The sequence below is a fragment of the Gymnoscopelus microlampas genome (assembly GCF_963454915.1).
Source record: "Gymnoscopelus microlampas genome assembly, chromosome: 1".
NCBI lineage: Eukaryota > Metazoa > Chordata > Actinopteri > Myctophiformes > Myctophidae > Gymnoscopelus > Gymnoscopelus microlampas.
The window spans coordinates 38,768,758-38,789,852 of NC_139962.1; the positions used below are offsets into that span (position 1 = coordinate 38,768,758).

The 21,095-nt window shown below is 41.5% G+C and overlaps 2 protein-coding genes across 3 annotated transcripts; one reads left to right on the forward strand and one right to left on the reverse strand.

Annotated features, from left to right (window-relative positions):
• Window positions 1-26: 26 nt before the first annotated feature.
• LOC311043574 (E3 ubiquitin-protein ligase MARCHF3) lies at window positions 27-4,970 on the forward strand (the record flags this gene model as incomplete). The annotated part of the gene is made up of 4 exons (XM_084054879.1): window positions 27-184; window positions 553-748; window positions 4,130-4,336; window positions 4,812-4,970. The coding sequence occupies 4 exons, from the start codon at window positions 27-29 to the stop codon at window positions 4,968-4,970; spliced, it is 720 nt and encodes a 239-aa protein (XP_083911005.1).
• A 641-nt stretch (window positions 4,971-5,611) lies between these two features.
• On the reverse strand, window positions 5,612-19,332 carry lmnl3 (lamin L3). Of its 2 annotated transcripts, XM_084041568.1 has the most exons (13): window positions 19,254-19,332; window positions 17,921-18,352; window positions 14,934-15,090; window positions 14,197-14,322; window positions 13,617-13,787; window positions 12,718-12,843; window positions 11,982-12,202; window positions 9,996-10,215; window positions 9,227-9,334; window positions 8,778-8,894; window positions 7,294-7,404; window positions 6,654-6,737; window positions 5,612-6,192 (listed from the first exon to the last, which is right to left on the reverse strand). In XM_084041568.1, exons 2-12 carry the CDS (start codon window positions 18,328-18,330, stop codon window positions 6,693-6,695), a joined length of 1,812 nt encoding a protein of 603 aa, XP_083897694.1. In that variant the 5' UTR covers window positions 18,331-18,352; window positions 19,254-19,332; the 3' UTR covers window positions 5,612-6,192; window positions 6,654-6,692. The 2 variants fall into 2 exon arrangements, with proteins under 2 accessions (XP_083897694.1, XP_083897695.1); XM_084041569.1 differs by lacking the exon at window positions 6,654-6,737.
• Between the last annotated feature and the right edge of the window lie 1,763 nt (window positions 19,333-21,095).

Here is a 21,095-nt window from a genome sequence, read left to right on the forward strand (position 1 = left end):
CCTGAATGGCCCCTTATGTAGCAACCATGACAGCAGAGCAGCCCCTGGGCCTGTGGGTGGGCAGCCCTGCAGGGGAGGTGAAGTCTGCGCCTGAGGACGGGCAGGGGGAAGAGCCAATCATCCACAACCAGGAAGTAATTGTTGGTTATGGCGATGACCACCAACACAGGACCACCATTGATAGGTAATGGCCAGAATTGAGCATATATAGCACTTCTTATATACTTTACTGTACACACACAATCATGCTCAAGGAAATTTGCGAAACAGACATAAACATCCTCTACGTCACCATTTCTTAACGTCAGGTCTGGGTGTACCAGACCTGACCATTTAGTGGTTCCATTTAGTGGAACTAAGTGGAATCTTTTGGGTCCATTTGGTTCCATTGGTACACTCTTGGGGTCCCAGTGATTAAAACAACAACAAATGGTTTCAAATGGTGGTCCGCGGCATATCAAACTGTCCTTGAAATTAAAACTTTTGAGAATCACTGCTTTAAGTTTCTCTCCTGACTACTTACTGTGGTCCTATGTTCACCTACCTTACCAGTGAGGAGCCATTCTGTAGAATTTGCCATGAGGGTGGAGGTTCTGGGGAGCTGCTCTCACCCTGTGAGTGCTCCGGTACCCTGGCCATGGTGCACCGGACATGTCTGGAGCATTGGCTCACCTCTTCTAACAGCAGCCACTGTGAACTCTGCCACCACCAGTTTGCCCTGGAACGCCTGGCAAAGCCCTTCACTGAGGTAAGACGCCACACTACACAAATAATGGCACTCACGCTCACAGAACATTCATGGGAATAGCATCCTCTTGCCTTTTATTTTGACTTGACGTTGAAATGTGGTGAAAATGAATAGGCCATTGTGGCAACTCACTGTAAATAGGTTTGACATTTTACATGCGAGTGAATTGCCTGTTTGTGGTTCATGACTCAACACGACTGATTCACATTCTCTCCATTTATCTATGTATTGTTATCACTCATATAAGAGTATGGCTGCTGGTCATTTGAGTACTCCCACTTTTCTTACTTTTAATTAGTTATATTGTTCGATATGTATAAGGCCAAGCAGGTTACATTCAAATACAGACAGTTGATGATTTGGAAAGTTCAAGCATCACACTTGTTAAGAACACACTGAAACAAATGCAAAATAGACAACTCAGTGGGTGTGAATTGCGGAACTTTTGTTTTCTCATTGAGCAGACATATATCAGCTTTAGTGGGAGGAGCTACTATTGGAACTGGTTTCACATTGGAGCACATGCTGCTCTCACTGGACTGCATTTAAGCCTAAAGCCACTTAGCTTGAGAGACAGATTAGATGCTGCTTCCTTCCCACGCTGCCTCTGCACAAGACAGGACAGGACAGGCCTCGGTATAATTGGCTTCCTCCTCTTCCTATTGCATGTGAAGCCAGCGCCTGTAATCTCCTGCTTACGGGCCATGTGTCGCTTCATGTTAAGGTACACAGTGAACATTTCAAACCTGCTGTATAATATTACAGAGCATACACATGCTCACACATGCTCAGAGACACACACCTACACCTGCATTCTCTCTTTTTTTTAGATATTTTTTGGAGCTTTTTCTGCCTTTATTGATAGGAACAGTTCTGACAGGAAATGGGGAGAGAGATGGGGGGTGACACGCAGCAAAGGTCGGCGGTAGCGGGTATTACCAGCCTAGGTGCCCAGACGGTTACGCCAACCGCCCGGGCCTACAGCTGCATTCTCCCTCCATCCCTCCCTCTCTGTCCCTCTCTCTCTCATGCATAACACACACCTACAGTACCTGCCATCTATCTCTGATGTACAGACACACACGAACATGCTCTCTCATGCATAGACACACTCCTGCATGCTCTCTCTCATGCATACAGTGCACACACATGCATGCTCTTTCTCTCATGCATAAACACAAACCTACAGGTTCTCTGTCTTTCTCTAATACACAAACACATCTACATGCTACATCTACATCGTGAGGCTTTCCAGGTGGATCACGGCTGTCTTGCAGCAAGCAGCATCCCCGAGGAACGGATGCGTTAGAAAAGAATGCAAAAGGTTATGTCACAGACAGAAAAACATACTTGTTTTGTGTGCACTGGTACTGGTGCACTCAGTGTCAGTTGTTTATAATCACAAATCACTGCAGACAACTCTTGTGGAGGATGGAAAGTGAAAACGAGAGGAGTAAAGTGACCACTAGGTCAGATGGTCTAAACAGCAGCTTTTATCTGGAATCTCCTGAGGGGTTTACTCAGTGCCCCCCCCCCCCCCCCCCACAAGGGAAGATGAACCTTTCAGCGTTCCTATGGTGCACACTGTGCATTCTGTGGGCAACTATGACACCAAAAGACTTTACTTTTGTGTAGGCTACTTGTATATGACATCATGTAACTAATACAAATCTTTAATCTGTGCAAATGGCGCTCTTAATGATTACTTCAGAAGCCTGATGTATGATGATGTCAACAAATGTACCTGATTCATGAGGTAGGGTCATCTGGCGTCATGTGTAGTAGGTCATCTGGCTTCATATGTAGTAGGTCATCACTGTATCTAACTGACAGTTTGGTCCAAATAAAATCCATTATTTTTAGACTTTCCTCAGTTAATGAGTCACAGTAGAATTAAGAACAGAATTAAAAACACAGACATGATGCAGTTAAAGTCCATCTAGTTAAATACATGCAGAAAACAAGTAACATGCTATCAGCTTGCCTGGCATTGCTGCGGTTATTACACTTTTTTTTTTTTACCGTGTTCAGGTTTCGCTACCCAGCCTTGGTTCCCTTCCTTTCCCTTCCTCCCCCTCTCCTGTCTCTCCCTGTCTCTCTTGCTGATCGAGCTCTGGTCTGACGTCACACACAGCAAAAACCATTGCCCAACAAATAACAGAAAATTGCGCTGACATTTACCGTTGCATCAGGCATGTCCATATTTGGGCATAAACCAGGCAAGGGGGGAAAAAGTTGCCTAACAACGTTGATTTGCACTGTGTCAGGGATCTCCATAGAACTCCATGAAACTGTTACCTAACAAGGATTTGCACTGATGGTGGTAATTTCCATATTGTGCATAATCTTCTGGGCACAAACACCCATTTTCCAGGCATTTGATGTGTGGATTTGCGCTGACGTCTGGCATTTCCATATTTGTTGATAATACAGCCGGAGATCTACCCGTCATTGCCGAGATTATTGCATGGACAATGTGTCATGAATGTCCAGTCCATTTATGGGCCTATCTGTGCGCCCACCACAGCTTGAACTTTATAGTAGATTCTGACTTTGAAGGCCAGTGGGAACTTCGGGGAAACAGAATGCCAGGATGAAGCAAACCAGAGCGAAGGTAGCAGGTTGTGCGGACAAGTTGTAATTGATAAAGGCAGACACAAACATGCAATTGTTGTTTTATAACAAATTAATGTCTTATTACATTAACAAGGCAGGCACACAGGCAGTGAGGCCCTGAGATTCATGAGGCGCACCTGAGCAAGACGCTAGGCGAGCTAGTGCCCACGACGAGCAGCCGATGGCCTTGCACATCAATGAGCACACCGTCAGTTGACAAGCCTCGGTAAACAGAATAGTTTATCACCCGTTTCCAAATTGTACACTTTAGCGGGCTAGCAGCTGCCTTACGTGAACAGATTCACTGCAAGTGGGCACAAGTCACTTCACCAAATCGGGGGATCGGGTGACCTATGAGACATGAGACATCCCTTTGGGGCTGATGTCAGGTAGGCTATGTAGTTAATGTTTGGCAGAGGGCTTAACAAGAGCAGGTGAAAAATAATGCCACAGGACTAAACACGGCCACAACACAGCACCATTGCCTTACAGATGCATTGCAATAACAGGCGGCACCGTTTTACTCAATTTGTTTTTACAAAGTTAACTGAATATTTTAAGATCAGCTAATTGAAGATGTACTTAAAATATGAATACCTTCAAATATCTTTAAAGAATATTCCCTGCAGGATGAATGAAAGAAGCATAATCAATCACCCATACAAACTGCTCCAATGATCAACAGCTGTGTCAAATAATAATATAGTTCATTCCCAGAGGCTGAGTGGACTTTATGGTTAATTTTCTTTAACTTCTTCTCTATAGTGGCTGTACTCTCCGTCCATGCAAAACCAGAGGAGAACACTGTGTGGGGACGTCATCTGCTTTCTGCTCATCACTCCTCTGGCCAGCCTGTCAGGGTGGCTGTGCGTGCAGGGTGCCATGGACCTGTACCCCACCAACACCATGGAGGCCATAGGACTCCTTTTCCTCACCCTGACACTCTTCACCATATATGTCTTCTGGACTGTGGTAAGCTGAGGATCAATCATGTACAGTCACACTGCATTTAGCTTTCAACCTTTTTAAGGAATTTCTTCTAGGAAACATGTTCAGTGCCACCCATGTTCAGACTTCTCGCCCTCTTCTGTTCCACCTCACTTCATTTTGTTGCCGTACAAGCTATTCATTACTCAAGTCTCCTGCCCCTTGCTGTCGAACTGGGGGTTAATTGGCTCGCCAGAATACATTTACATAACCATTACCTTTAACCTTTTTGGTGGGCTTAGTATTGATTGCATTTCTTTGCAGGTTTATAAAGATTCACATGTGCAGGCACTTTTGTGATAATCACAACTTTATTTGGCCTCAAAATGAAGGAAAACGATGGACATCAGTTTAAATGTCACATTGAGTTCCGAATGTATCAACAAGTGTAAAGAAACTCGACGTATTATTGATGTCTAGTACTTTTATTCCTCCTCCCTCCCATCTTTTCTTCCTCCAGGTATCGCTACGTTACCACATTCACCTGTTCCAGACATGGAAAGAGACAGACCAGAGTGTGAGACTCCAGGTCCCCCTTCCGGCAAACGCCACAGCCACACACCAGGCCCTGTCGCTCTACTTTTTCAGCAAGACCACCAACAAGGATACCATGGTGTAGGTCTAAATGGATCCAGTCTACAACACCCAACCTCAAACACAAGGGAAGATGAAGCTATACGTATACAGATGAGGGATTACGCATTATTGAGAACGCTTTAGTGTTCTTTGGTCATTTTGAACAAGCCATGAAGCTCAATTGTTTTGTTTTTTTTACTGCCAAGACAATATTGGAGGTGAAGGAAACCTTTTAAGTGTTTCCTACAACCTTTGTTTTTGATAAATTAATGAAAACATATTGCAAGGACATTATTCTTTGTGGAAGATTTAAAGGGGAAAAAAAGACAAGTATGAAAGCCGTGAATTTGAAACACTATCCTGTTTAATTACCTTGACATCTCAAAGAATCGGAACCTGCTTCAAGTCTACAATAAGTCAGACTTGTGTCATTTCCTGTGGAAGGCGACAGTGAAGCATGTCTAACCCGAGAAGGTTTTCACAAAAGGTAAACTGCTCTAGTTCCAATGAAGCAGCTTTAATTCTGTGCAAGACAATGGATGAATAAATAACAGGTTAACAACTGCATTTGCGTAGAAAAATCTTTATTATGCAAACACTAATATCATTAAAATTTGTTCACACAAGTGGCATTCAAAGAAAACGGTGATGAGTTTTCCATCTCTTTGAAAAGGAACAGTTTTCCATCTCTTTGAAAAGGAACAGTTTTTCTATGACTGTGGCACAGAAACTCAGCATACTTTAAGGTAATAAAGCTAAAGCTGCATTCACATTGGGCTGGTAGACAGTGGGCTGGGCATTGTAGGCAACATTCATTCTCAATGAGAAATGACTGGGAGACAAATCTTTAAGCAATTAAAATCCATAATATATTCCTACATATAATGATTTGGAGCAGTTTGGGGAAAGGTGAACCGTTTGAATTTAATTGTAGTTTGTTGGCATCAGTTTGTATTGCTGGAATATAGCAGAATTAGCAGCTGGGTGCTCATGGCAGAATGTACCTGTTTCCTTAAGTGATTCCAATTTGAATGAGACCTATAATGGGCAACTCATTTGGTAAAACTTCATGGTGTAACAAAGAAAATCCCTATATTGAGTCAGTTTGTCAGTGAGCCAACTGTAGTCTGGTGTATGGTGCCATCCAGAGAACAACAAGATACCAAACAGTCCCAAAGCTAAAGGCAGTCCAGGCTATGGGTTCAGTGGGAGGTTGGAAGGGGGTTGAGTTACATAACAGCACAGCTTGCCTCCCTAGATGAATCCTAGAAAAGACACAAAACATCAAAAGTTACAGCAAGTACCATTAGACACACATGGACTGATTGACTAGCAATGACCATTTAGCACATAGGCAGTGCAGCATGCCAAGCCATGAGGGAGTGGTTGGTTAGTATTGATGGCAATAAATGAATGCATGGAATGTAGATAATAAAACCACCACACCATCCTACACATTAAAATGGATTAGTTCTGTTGGGGATAACTACTAACCTGGCATTTATCAGGAAAATCTAGTACACTTGACCAGTTTCAGTTGAAACATTACTACAACCACAACAACTTCATTCTAGTGTGAGCATCTAAGGCCTCTTTTTTGGAAAACAAAACCAACGCATGCTGTGACTAGACTTTGTCTGCAAATTGGCATTAAGCAAAGCACAGCAGCTCATATGCAGAGGGATATACAGGGCAGGAGATGCAGTAGCAGCACAGTACTCCTCACCTATCATACAGTCGAGTGCTTGTCCCCCTGCACTCAGACTCAAGACACAGAACACAAATCACAGATCGATTTTCTTTTCTTTGGCTTCATAGCGCGCAGGGGATGTAAACAGAGTGAAAACTACAGTCAACCTTTGAATGCCAGTAACAACCACTGTCTGTTGATGCCTAGTCTCGAGATACAAGTTGGCTCCCACAATTTTCAAACGCTTCCGCCTAACAGCCCAACAGTCAACTTCGGAAGCTGGATGTCGCACCTCCCCCACTTCCGTGCCGCCTGTGCAGTCGCGTAAATAACTGGAAACTAAATTAGTCAAAGCCCAACATATCCGGAGGATTCCTTCTTGGGATAGTGGTTAAGATGTTTGACTTGAGTGTTCCTTATTTTGGATGTTACACGAGCTGCTCAGCAGAAATAAAAATGTATAAAAAACATTTGTGCGAATGCTGCATTGTGATTGTTTGAATACTTCTGGCCTCAAGAGCAGATGACAGTTTCTTGTGTTCAACTTTTACAAGGCGGAATTACAAACGAAGCATTCGAAGATTGTGGAAGAGATAGCCAGGCTTCTGAGAGACTAGTTTATGCCAATGTGCCTACATTTTGTTTGGATGGCCTTTATGTGCATGCATATGCTTACCGGTCTCCTTAAATGCTGAATGTCACGACCCTCAATGTACTCCTCATGAAACATCATCTCAGTTTCGTCCTCATCCGCCTGTACGCACACCACATGGCGCTCTGCTGTCTCCTGCAGGTCAGCAGAGAAGAAGATCAGGCAAGATCAGGCCCGGTAACATAAGATAATGTTCTCACTTTTCAAAAGGCCCAATCCAGGTTTGTTTTTAACATGAATGATTTACCTCTCCTGTACATTTTGTAATTGTTTGATTTGTAGATGGAAAATATTACATTTACTTCATCATAAATAATAGGCAAGTTTTACTCCAATCTTTACCAACCTAAACAAACCTACCTATTACAGCCCCCAAAATACAGACAGTGAAATATATATAATTGTAGCCTTCTATTAAAAACAAAAACACCCATTTTTGGTGGTGGGGTCACTCTCTAGAGATGCCGCGATTAATAGATCGGATATCGGCTCGATATCAGCAAAAAAAAAAAAAAAAGGGAGATCGGATTGCAGCGAAAATGACCGATCAAAACACAACATTCCAGTACTCTACTCCAGCAGTTCTATCCAGCACGTTGTGAAACTGTTTGAGTAATATCACTTGATCAATCATGTTTTAACATTTAGTTTTAACATATCAGTAATAAAAGTAAATTCATTCAAATTCTCCGTCACCCACAAGTATGTTTATAAATACCTTGTGACTGTTAAGTTACATCAGCCGATCAAACAATACGATTTGAAACGCAAGTGACATATTTTGGCTGAATTAACAACATTCGCTTTTGCGACGTGAGCCTCTCTCTCGCAGTGGTGTAAGGTAACCAAGTACATTTACTCAAGTACTGCACTTAAGTACAACATGAGCTAGACAGTATAGAGACCATTATGTGCCGTATCGGTATTAATCGGATCGCAAAAATCTTGATCGCAGCACCTCTAACTCATTCATTCGTTTTTCACTTTTTATTTTTCTGTACACAGCAGAGAATAAGACCATAAACTAACGCCATCATTGTCGACAAACTATGGTATGCTTTGGAAAATGGTTGGTATAAATATTAGACTAATATTCAGTTGGTTATCCCTTAGTTTACATGAGGGATAGTAACACTACAGACACATTTCATCTAGGGGTGCAAAATTAAACATCTATAATTTAATAAAAATAATTGATCATAATTGACACTTTTTGCACGTCATTCATTACTAGTGAAGGCTTACAAAAAAAGTTAAAATTACACACAAAGAACCCCAGCGTCCCTGTTCTGGGGGAAATTTGCTAAAAAATGCAGCTCTAAAAGTTTTCCCCAAAGACATTTGATATACAGGGGGCCACACCAAGTACAGAGGAAACTCATATCCAGTTCATTAAGTACCCTAATTTCATCTAAGCTGGCTCAGTGTGAAGACTGTTGCAATGCTGATGACTCCAAGCAGTGTTGCGTTTCAGTCTCTGTGCCGTCACATTCAGAACTTTAAGTTACCTCCTGTCCAGGGCTGAGGAGGACAACCCTCACATCTGTGACTGGGCCCCAGCTCTTGTGGGCCTGCATGACCATGTTCCCGGAGTCAGTCTGCACTTCTGTATCTGCACCCCAGATCTGACAAAAAAAAAAAAAACATAATCCCATTATGAAAAACAAAATGTAACTTTTTAAACTAAAGTATACCATACATATATCTACAGTCCCTGACAACAGTCTAAGCTCATCATTAAACAGCATGTAATCATAACAGTAATACTCAATACGTAGCAGCCGTCTGGTGCACTGGATAGTAAACATCTTTTGTTTGCCATTTTTCTCAATTATGAAATGACAAATGCAGAATTTCTCTTTTTTGTTTGGTCAAGCATGATATGCAGTGCCATTGAATACACAGTATTCTGATGATGTCCCTTAAGTATATGAATGATGTACGTAGAACTACTCACAGTGAGTGTCTCTCCCCCATGCAGGACACAGGAAGGAGGGATGTGGAACGAAACATCTGCTATGTTTGGGTGAGTCCTTCTAACCACCCATCCCCCTAGTGGCTGCTCCTGGAAATACAGTACATGTGAGAATGTTAGGCGAGCTGAGGCGACTAGGGTTAACACACCAACTAGACAAATTAATTAAACCCAATTGTTTTCTACAGATGAGTCTAAAAAATGAATTGTGGAGAAGTGAAATGTTAATATATTCTAGACACATTGTGCATAAAGTGAAATATTTGAAACCTTTGCGTTTTAATCTTGATGATTATGAAATACAGCTCATGAAAATCAAAAATCCATATATCAAGATATTAGATTACATACTAATTCAGTTAGACTCTTTGGTCAGGAATAATCATTTATTGCATGCATTTGGCCGTGTGACTCTGCTCCTGTGATACTACAGATTATCTGTGCAAGCATAACACTGAATATCTGAGATCACAAACCCCCCAGAAGCAGAGCATAACATACAGAGTTATTGCATAACAGCAGCACTCTCAGCCATCTCAAAAGGCAGGGCAGAACGAACAGAGATGACCAGGTACTCGCTTCATGAAGATTATTGTCATCAGTTCTGGTTGTTACATTCATAACAACCAGAACTGATGACAAAATTCAGTTTTTGCTTTAGATAGGAGAGTGTAGAGACAGGTAGCTGAGATGTTGCAACCACACAGTGTACAATCCACAAGAGTTAACAGTTGGTGACAGAGCATCTTACCGCGTCAGAGTTGTTCTTCAGTATAACATAGTTTCCTTCTACATCAACTTCAGCAATGCTAATGGGACCATGAGCTTTCGAATTCGTGGACATCTTGTAGGCTGGTGTACTTCCACTAGACCCCTCGAGTTTGCGTTTCTTCCCCCTCAGCCTACGTTCACCGTGTGCATGTGTCCGTGGCACTGCAGTGTGCTGAGGGGGGCTCGGTGACAGCTGCAGTCTGTAAAACATGGGAATTTAGGATAAATAAAGCTAGTTCACTCAAGGCAGGTGAAATCAAGACTTTTTTTGCGTGATTTGGCGATCATCAGAGAGTGACTCTTAAAGACTTTGACTAGGTTCAAGGTTCGATAGCCGGTTCAGAGTAGGTGAATTATTCACATCCGATTAGCTCAGAGCCAAACAAACCCAATCTTTTTCCCCCAAATGAGAAGTCTGCTCCACTTTTTTTTAATGTTGTAACTGAAAAGACTATTGTCACCAGAGGTGCCAGAGATAATAAACTGATCGATGCAATACAGTCTCAATAAAATATTCGATTTTGGGTGGGGCACATTTTAATTTAAGCTTATCATATAAATAATCACTGTTTAGTTATCATTTACCGTCTTCCATCCTAAGTTCGAGGACTTCTGGAGAAACTATACTTTTACTTGCTTGTCACTTCAGCTTCGCACGATTGGGTCAGCTTCGCACAATTGGGTTGAATCGTTCAATTGATTGTGTGTATTCATACACAAAATACATAAAATGTTGTGGACATGTCTTAACATAGGACTGTGAAGTCCAATTAATTGATTTAATCAATTATTAAAATCTATATATCAATTTGAAAATGTTTCCATGTCGTCTTTCCATGTTGCTTTGACATTTAAAAAAAGTATTTATAGACATTGGACAAAAACTCCAATGTCTATAACTCGGGACCCGACATCGTTGGCTACTCTCACCTCAAATTGATGACAGATTGAGAAATGGCAATGATGATGAGATGCGCAAGAAATGGCAATGATGATGAGATGCGCAAGTTTGATAAATGAGAGCCAATTCTCACATTACATTACATTACATTACAGTCATTTAGCAGACGCTTTTATCCAAAGCGACTTACAATAAGTGTATTCAACATAGGTAGGGAACGAAACTACTAATCACCAGAGGTCTTAAGTGTATTTCCTGTAAAAACAAGCAACCAAGAGTATACCTAGCGCTAAGGTAAAAGTGCAATATATCAGCTATCTACTTTCAAGCACATGAGATAAAATAGCCAAATCAAATGAGCACGAGCTAATCAATCCAATACAACAATAGTTCCTAAACTAGTTAACAACAAGTAGGCCAGGCAAAGAGGAAGGGTAGTGTTTCCTGAAGAGGTGGGTTTTCAGCCTGCGGCGAAAGATGGGCAGTGACTCTGCTGTCCTGACATCAGTGGGAAGTTCATTCCACCACTGTGGGGCCAGAACAGAAAAAAGTCGTGACCGTGTCGATCGACCAGCACATCAAAAATAGCGGTTGGTAATGGCTTTTTCCATACTGTATATTGCATTGTGCACCACTAGCATCGAGCCTGATAAAATGAAGCCATACTCGATGCAGGCTGTAGTCCAACCTCTCAATACTACAACACCACACACGTGAGCTGTGGTTGAAATGTAGCTTTTTCCTACATGACTTGTGAAAACAGATCTACAAGCTAACAACTAGCAATGTGATACATTGTTAGCTTGTAGAGGAGTTCTTTTTGGCACATGACATCATGCTATGGAGTGCAAATTAGGCAGTAGTATTGACATTTGGTACCAAATGACAAGGCATTAACATCATACTCGGTATATCGTCAAAGCAGTTCAGTGCTATATCAAATCTAATCATGAAACTACAATAGCACGTCAAGGATATTAAAGAATTAAATATCAATTACTGCACATGAAATGAGCACAGATAGCAGATGACTGCTCTTATCTAGTGTTTGCCGTGTGTAAATACCTCTGCTCCTCTCCTTCCAACATCTTTCTATAGGCATTGATCTCCATGTCCAGGGCCAGCTTGACGTCCAGCAGGTTCTCATAATCCTCCAGCTGGCTGAGCATCTTGCTCTGCATAGTCTGCATCTCCTGCTCCTTCTGACCGAGCCTCTGACTCCACAGCTCCCGCTCCCTATCCAAGGTCCTTTCCAATTCCTGGACTCGACTCTCCAGTACTGCTTTCTGACAGACACAGAAGAACATTTCTAAAATATTATTTGTGCCGTTTGAAAAACAGGAAAACAAGACTTTGCAAGCTCTAGACATTCCAATAGTAGAGCCACTTAGTGACTTAATCACTATAATGCACTGCAACGGGATCAATTTGCATAACAAATTAAGATTCATTATAACTATGAGAATTAGTTTAAAATGTCCATTCAGAAATGATGAAGGATTATGATACTTGACCGTATAAGTATATTATAGAATGAGTCATTCTAAAACAATTAGTAATATATAAATGCTGTGCTTGCATCTATAATTATACAGTGTATACGGGTATTGTTCCAATGCCAACTATGAACTAACAAAGGAGTTTCTTGCTCGACTTGTCCATCAGTGAAAGTAAACATTTATGATCATTGTGAAACGCTGAGTGAGCTAATGTGTCATAAATTAGTCATGGTGGAACTCATGTAAATAACTCTTGTCGATTACTTTTGACAATTCCTGTCCATCCTGGTTTGGCTACTAACCTCTTTCTGGTACAGCTGCAGCTGTGAGCTGAGGTTCTCCACCCGGACCTTTGTTGTAGTCAACTCATCTTTGGTGGCAGAGACGGCATCGCTCTTCCTCAATGCAGTCTCCTGGGCATTCTCTAGCTATGGTACAGGATACAGTACAGTATGTAGAGCATTGGAAGCAAACATGCATATACAGCGATGAGATGATTGATTCTGAAACACTCCAAAATAATTTTGTGTCCTTGAAAAGACACGATTTATATGATCATGCATTCTAGCAGGGAAACAGAGAAATTATACCGTTTTCCTTTACACAGACTCTCCAGCCTTGGTTTCACTGCTTATGCTGCATTCACAATAGTGGCGACAACACAACCAAACGTTTTCAGCTACATTGTCTCCAAGTTGCCATGTAAGTGTTGCACAAGCCACACTGACTGCGTAAAAAAGCTCAACTTATTTGTAGCCTGTCACGTAGTATCAGTAGCATCAGTTTGTAGCTTCATGTCGCCGCCTTCCATTGAAAACAACTTTTAGCCTGTTGCTTTGTCGCCGCTTGTGTGAATGCAGCATTACATTGACTTCTACCTCTTTTACTGCTGTCAGCTCCATCTTCTCTCTGCTCACTGCACTGTCACATTGTGCTCTAATGTTTTCCTGCACAAAATGCCTGCATGTGGCTCCTTGACACAAAAGCTTAGAAAATAATTGTTAATGTACAAACTGAAACATTTGAGAGAGGGTTAAAGAATCTGGAAGAAACGTGTGATGTGTGTAAGGCTACGTCATCTTGCATTGTTCCAACAAGTAAGGACAGCTGTGCACCTCTTCTGTATCTGCAGAAACTAACCTTCGCCTAAGCTGACAGGCACTTAACAATGTTACAGTACTTTGTATCCGGGTTCACGTACCTTGGCATTGAAGTTGCGCTCCAGTTCTTCTTTGTACTCCTGGATCTGTACATCATGCTCCTGGCGGAGCTGTTGCATGGCCTCAGCCAGTTTAGTGTCAAACTCTGCGCGCCTTCCTGAATCCACCTCCACCAGACGGCTTTCATGCTTGCGCCGGATCTCGTATATCTCCTGCATGCACAATATAGAAAGAATCAAATGATGCTGGAATGGCCCTACCACTAACTGCTCTGTGTCAATACAACCATACTTGTGGTATTTGTAATATGGAGATGACTTGCAGAGCACCCGTTTCACCACTGTGATAAATGTCATTCACAGGTGCATGTCTTACAACTAGAATATACAGTATTGTGAAAAGGGTATAAAAGGTCTAACTGATCTAAGAGCTCAGAACACAGGTTGTGGGCTTTTTTTGCAAGTCTGAGGAAGAGCCTTGTGCTCGAAACATCCCGCTTTCTTTGGTGCAATAAAGCATCTGTCACCCCTCAGTGTGCGAGTGTTTATTTATTCTTCTCTACTCCCTTCAATGCATCTCACGCCTAATCACAGAGACTGGAGGCAGGGTTTTTCTGACTACCTGCTCACTGATGTTCCTCTCGAAGTCAAGCTGCTCTTTCAGCGTCTGCATCTGGTTTTCGATGTCCACTCGCCTCAGCATCTCCGAGTTCATCTGGGTCTTGGTGTCCGCCAGCACAGCATCCAACTAACACACATACAGTACACAATCAATAAATGTAACTCAATACACTTGGTTATATTATTGAGTATATTTAAAAATGTCGTCAGTGACATCCAAAAAGGCCTCAACTAAAAAAAATGGCTTGCGAATGTTATACCAACTATAAATGAGTGGATTGATTTAATCTATAGTATATTTATTATGGAGAGAATTACATTTAGCTTTAGAGGTCAAACTGAAGACTTCATGGACAACTGGTTTAAATGACTTACTCATGTCTCTACCTTAAGACCAGATTTTATTTGAATTCAGTTATTTTAATTTCCTTCATTTTCTTTGATGACCATATTGAATGAGGTGTATGTTGAATCTGTCCCATTAATGGACTTTTTGTTCACCGGTTTTGAAGATGTGACCAAGTGTATGGGTTATACGTATGCATAGTAGTCAATAAGTGACCAAGTAGAGAGACAGTTTCCTCCCCATATGTTTGTATTTGTATGTTTGTATTTGTTTGTTAGTAATGTGCTAGTCTTTTATTTTTTGTGTATGTTTGTTTTCATGTTCTGAAAAAAGAAAAACAATAATAATGTCTTCAGTGGGTTGGTAATGGCAATAGTATGTCTGGTCCATACATGTTTCTGCTGAGCTTGGAGTTCAGCAACATCACTAGTCAATCTCTTGGTCTTTCCTAGCTGGTTGCTGTAGTCAGCTTCCTTCGAGTTGAGGGCTTCCTCCAGAGTCCTCCACTGAGTCACTGCATGAGCAAGGTCACTCTCTTTCTTCTGGTTCCTGAGGAACAAGATAAAACACCAACTTTAATGTATAAACCATTTCATGCAGGTAGTATAATCCAAGAACTCTTTCAGTACAATAAGGCTAAAAAAGCTGTATGATAAACAATCCAAGACCAAAAACTAAAATGGGACAAACAATATGTTCTTGCATATGCAACACCTGGGATTCGAATTCAGGTCTCCTGCATGAGAAGGGATTGATTGATTGATTGATGTACTTTATTTAGTAAGACATGAGAACAGTACATGACAGTACATAACAGTACATGGAAGTACAAATTCACAATACAAGGTCTACTAAACTGGATAGCTCAGTTAAGCACGTAGCTTGTTTAAGATGAGATCCCCACGCACACAAATCATGATGACATATAAGAGACAGACAGACAGACAGACACTAAAGCCAACCAGCTTATCCACTAGCCTAAAAGGGGAATTCCCTCGTGTTGGGAGACATATAGGTGTTGGTCTTCAGGCAGAGGCTCTGAGCCACTCTGCTACTCAAAGCTAATACTTGTCTGTAATATGTCTCAATAGCCTCTAGCCATCAACAAGATTAGTTTCTCCCTGGCAGTGAATGAACTTTGTGGATTAAGTGACAGTAGCACTCATGATTCAAAGGAAATGTGTAAGCATGTTTTCTGGCTCAAAACTAGCAATCATTGGATGTAGAGGCTCAAAACATTAGATGCTATCTGCATCCAAGTTGCAAGAAGCTGCAGTGACAGCCCATCAGTCAAACAGAAAATTCCTGATTGTATTAAACAACGATAAACTCACCAGTATTGCAGCTGTACGGAAAGCTTGGATTATCCTCTTTGTGTAAAGACTTTGTTTCAAAAGAATTCACTGTCATGTTATGAGCAACTTTCTGTCAATAAACTGTGTGTTTGAGTTGGGAACCGCTCGTTTCCTGCATACCACCCATTTTGAAATTGCACATATGGAGGACGTTGAGTGGTTAAAAGAAGTTCTTCCAAACTAACCAAAAAAAAAAAGCATAAAGTTAAATTGCTCACAGCATGACAGGTTGACAGAAAGTTGCTCACAGCATGAAAACGGTAGATTAAAAAAAAGCAAAGTCTTGACAGAGACAAACAGGATAACCCAAGCTGTCCGTAGAGCTGCAATCTTGGCGAGTTTAAAGTCGTTTAATACAATCAGATTCTGTTTCATGAATAGGCTGTCAATGGAGCTTGTTGCAACTTTGATGCGGCTAGCATCCAAGTTGCTTGCAGCTACATTTGCCTATGCCATCTGTTCAGGGTTTGGGGCCTTGTTACATCAACTTAAAGTGTCTCATACTGTAAGACCAGAGTATAGAAGACAGCGTTATCACGCTTTGATCTCACCGAAAAGCGAGATGTTGCCTGCTGTAGTTCCAAACATTGAAACTTCCTCATTGAGCTAGAACTTCCGCATTCCATTCTTACAATGGGAGTCTACACTTGTGTCGTCACTCATAGTTATATCACACTGTGTAAGACATAGGAAAAAGCCAAACGGGCCTACAGTAGTGTTGTTAACTACAGACAACGTACGTTCAATTTCATGATGATTAAGGTTTTTAGATACTGGGACTAACAGAACTAGCCCAAGAATGGCTGTGAAGATATTACAAACATTTCATGTATTCCATATATGCAGCCATAGATCATTCCCATCCGCTACAACTTGGCCATGTATTAGCACACGAAATGTATGCAATATCAGCCAGTCTAGTAACATAGAATACTAGTCATATACCCAATCTATTTTAAAGGGGACATTTCAGAAATGGCAAGAAACCACCTCCTTGTCTTGATGCTCTTCCCTGTCACTAAAACTTGACTGTGTGCAAGATCAAGTGTAATGTGTGTAGGCACTGCGGACTGCGTCAATGGGTTTCAACTAATTACACAGGACCACAATGGAAATAAGCGTGTTATCCTTTTAGCACCATTTGTATAAATCGTGCCACTGTACCTTTTTTGCAAACTGTTAATAGTAGTGTAAAGTAAGTACATGTACTGTACTTGAGTACAATTTTGAGGTCCTTTTACTTTACTGGAGTATTTCCAATACTTTTACTCCACTACATCTCAGAGGAAAATATTATACTTTTACTCTAGTACAATTATTTGAAAACTTTAGTTACTTTGTACATTTTGATTATTATTACAAAACATACATTATACCACGTCAGCCCTATATACACACCCATCTACAAGCTCACAATGTGTGGCATAGTGAGCTTGTAGAACTGCCATTTTCAAAAGATTTTAATACATTTGAAAACTTGTGAAATTCTGCATAATGAGTACTTTGACTACTTTTGGTACATTTTTATACTTTTACTGAAGTAAATTTTGAATTCCAGACTTCTTTCACTTTCAAAATATTTCAAATATGGGTCATTTCATCATCTCAGGCTTTTGAGAGCACCACAGACAGTTTTTAAGTTGCTTGATTCAGCATTTAGATATTTGATATTCATTTTATCAGACACGCCCCCTTCCTATACAAACCCATTGTAACTTCAAACTCCATTTTAAATTAATCGGAAACACCAGTCCTTGCTTCTAGTGATTGGTATAGTCCTAATGTGTGAGGAGACGGTTTTTCAATTACTATTTTCATTTAGTTTTTATATTTTTTGAGGGAAATGAGGCTAATGAGTTTGTATAGGAAGGTGGCATGTCTGATCAAATAAATATCAAAATACTGAATCAAGCAACTTAAAAACTGTCGGGGTGCTCACGAAAGCCTGAGTAGACCCCCCCCAAAAAAGTGAAATATCCCTTTAAGTACACAGTTTGAGGACTTTTCCCACCCCAGTCAATCACCTGGCTCCCAGTTTCGTGTGCTCCTCGGAGATATTTCCATATTCGAGCTGCAAACGGGCCCTCTCGTTGGCCATCTCGTCCAGGGACTTTCGGGCATCGGCCAACTCTGTCTCGTACAGCCGCCGGATGTTGCTCATCTCCAGGGACTTGGACTGTTCGTTCTCGTCCAGGAGAAGAAGCATGTCTGATTTCTGACTCTCCAGCTTGATGACGCGCTGGATGTAGTTAGCCAGGCGGTCGTTGAGGTTTTGCAGCTCCTCTTTCTCCTGGACCCGGGAGAGACGAGTCGGGCTGGTACCGGACGGGGAGGATGCACCTGCAAGGCCGCCGGAGGACCGGGGAGCGGAACGCGAAGAACGTCCGCGGCCGCCTGAGGTGAATGGAGTGGAGGTGGCCGAGGGTGAGGCCATGGTGGTGATGATGGTGCTACACCTGCAGCGTTTCACACACACAGGTTGGGATTCAGAATTAATATGTTAAAACAAAATATAACGCCGGGTTTCTGCTCAGCCCAAAATGACTGCTCTAGTCCGCTGCAACACGCTTTAAGAGCAAAACACAATGTACAATTAGGAGCAATATAACAAGTTAATCATTGCATATTAGCAAATCTGGAGCTAGCCTCGTTTGGAACGTCCTCCGCTCCGAGATGAGGTCCCGCTTCGTAAGCTGTCCGGCAGAGTTAAACACCGGCAAACTGTGGCCAATATTGTTGATTATCATCCTTTTCCGCACATCGTATCCAAAACATAAGGTATGACCCCGTGCTCTCAAATGTTTTACATTTTAGCGGTAAAGAAAATGTAACCGACGGGTTGAAACAAGCGTTTAAATCGCTTTTTCAGTCAGCCTGTGGCCAGTCTACCTCCGTCCGCATGCGCAGTACTGCTTCCGTAAGGTTGCATCGGGAAAACATGGCACAGGCTGACAAAAAAAAAACGATTTAAACGCTTCTTTCAACCCCTTACCCCATCACTTACATTTCTTTACCGCTAAAGTTTAAAACATCTGAGAGCAGGGACGAATAGCTTCACTTTTTGGATACGATGTGCGGAAAAAGGTAAGAGACAACAATATTGGCCACCGTTCACCGGTGTCGAACTCCGCCGGCACCCTACGCAGCGGGACCTCATCTCGGAGCTATAGAGCGGAGGGAGAGGTTCCAAACGGGGCTACTAGCAATAGAACAAGTTCATCAATAGCCTATTCATTGCATAGCAAACCTGGAGCTGAGTCGACTCTTAAAAGAGCGCGTTAACAAACAAAGTCCCTTATGCAAAAACACGCGGCTGAAATGAATCAATATTATGTGTTGAATGTTGAGTTTACTCACTGAAATAGGTGGAAAACACAACGCTGTGGTTATTATTGCAGCGGCACGGTAACAATAACTAAGCTCAGCTGATGCTACAGGGCAGCAGATGACTGGAGAGATGGTACGTCACTATCACAAGACTGCATTTAAAGGGCGAGGTAGCGGACTAAATACCAAAACGCTCGCCCCAAAACAAAGTCGCCCGGGGCGCAAATCCAGCGACCTCGGAACGGTCTCTACTCTCTACCTGGTATTCCTAAACTTAACCTCAGTAAAACTATGCCTAACCCTAAAAGTATTTCTAACCTTATCCTCAGTAAATAATTACAAGAATACAAGACTCGCCCCAGCATGCGGTCGGCGGACAAAATGAGGGCGAGTGTGTTTTGGGGTGAGTCTTCCGTTTACCGGCGGACTGGCACCGAGACTCAGAGCACTCATTGGTTGATTGATTGATTGAATACTTTATTAACAGTTTGCAAATAGTACAGTGGTACATTATACAATGCTGCTACTGCTAAAACAAAGAAGAAGAAGGAAAACAGGGCTGTGGGCTTGTTTCCATTGCGGTCCTGTATACGATTCATCTAGACATTTAAAGACAATAACACATATAATACAATAATACAAGTACAATACAAGCAGTGGTGGAAAGTAATTCATTACATTTACTTCATTTCTGTACTAAAGTACAATTTTAAGGTACTTTTACTTTACTGGAGTATTTACAATTTTCAATACGTTTACTTCTACTCCACCACATCTCAGGGCAAATATTGTACATTTACTCCACTGCAATTATTTTAAAACTTGAGATGCTAGTCACTTTGCTGATATAAATTATGATATTATAAAACATACATTAACCACTTTATCCCTATGTTATACATAGGCTATTTGAAAAAAAGCCGATCTACAAACTCACAAGGCGTTGCATCGCGATGCATTGTGAGCTTGAAATAATGTCTCAGACTTCAGTGAAATTGGTATTGATTAAAGCATATCTTGGCTCTATTTCGATATAGCAAAAAACAGAACCAAAACTGTCCAGATTACATATATATTGGTCTTTTTACTAATACTTGATAGTGTATTAAAGATTCTGCATGATATAAAGTCCTGTGTGTGTGTGTGTGTGTGTGTGTGTGTGTGTGTGTGTGTGTGTGTGTGTGTGTGTGTGTGTGTGTGTGTGTGTGTGTGTGTGTGTGTGTGTGTGTGTGTGTGTGTGTGTGTGTGTGTGTGTGTGTGTGTGTGTGTGTGTGTGTGTGTGTGTGTGTGTGTGTGTGTGCGTGCGCGTGCGTGCGTGTTAGAGCACTGCATTCCCAGTAGGCTATGAAGCCTTACTTTGTGGCTCCTATATCTCCAAGAGAGAACTTTCAAGTATCAGGCTGCTCTCCTGTGGAACCGTCTTCGAGGTTTGGTCCAGGAGGCAGGCACCGTAAGTTTAAGAGCAGGCTTAAAACTTTCCTTCCATTTGTGGAACAACACCACCATCATCATCCATCGTCTCTAATATCATTAAAGCCAGTGCAGTGTCACATTTGATTACCTTATTAACAAATGACATGACCTGCGCGGTGAAAGTGCTTTACATACTACAGAACTAAAGACACAGCACAAAGCATTCAAATGATTACAAACAACAACCAAAAAGATATTCCACAAATACTTGTTTAAACAGTAGTGTTTTTAAGTGCATGGTATACACGCTTCAAGGATTAAAGGAGCTACACCATGAATTTAAAAAATAATAATAATATTTGATATCATATTGTTTATGTCCCTCAAACGTTTTTCAAAAGGTTTGAGCCTAAATCAAGCCTCAGATATACTCATTCCAACTAACTTCTCTCTGGCTTA

What these genes read in the sequence shown, in the direction of transcription:
- lmnl3 (XM_084041568.1), bottom strand. Translation starts at nt 18,330, where the DNA reads ATGGCCTCACCCTCGGCCACCTCCACTCCATTCACCTCAGGCGGCCGC. An exon ending in TGCAGCTGTACCAGAAAGAG is followed by an intron (nt 12,203 to 12,717) that starts GTTAGTAGCCAA and finishes TGTGTCTGTCAG; the next exon opens with AAAGCAGTACTGGAGAGTCG. An exon ending in TCCTCAGCCCTGGACAGGAG is followed by an intron (nt 7,405 to 8,777) that starts GTAACTTAAAGT and finishes GCTGACCTGCAG; the next exon opens with GAGACAGCAGAGCGCCATGT.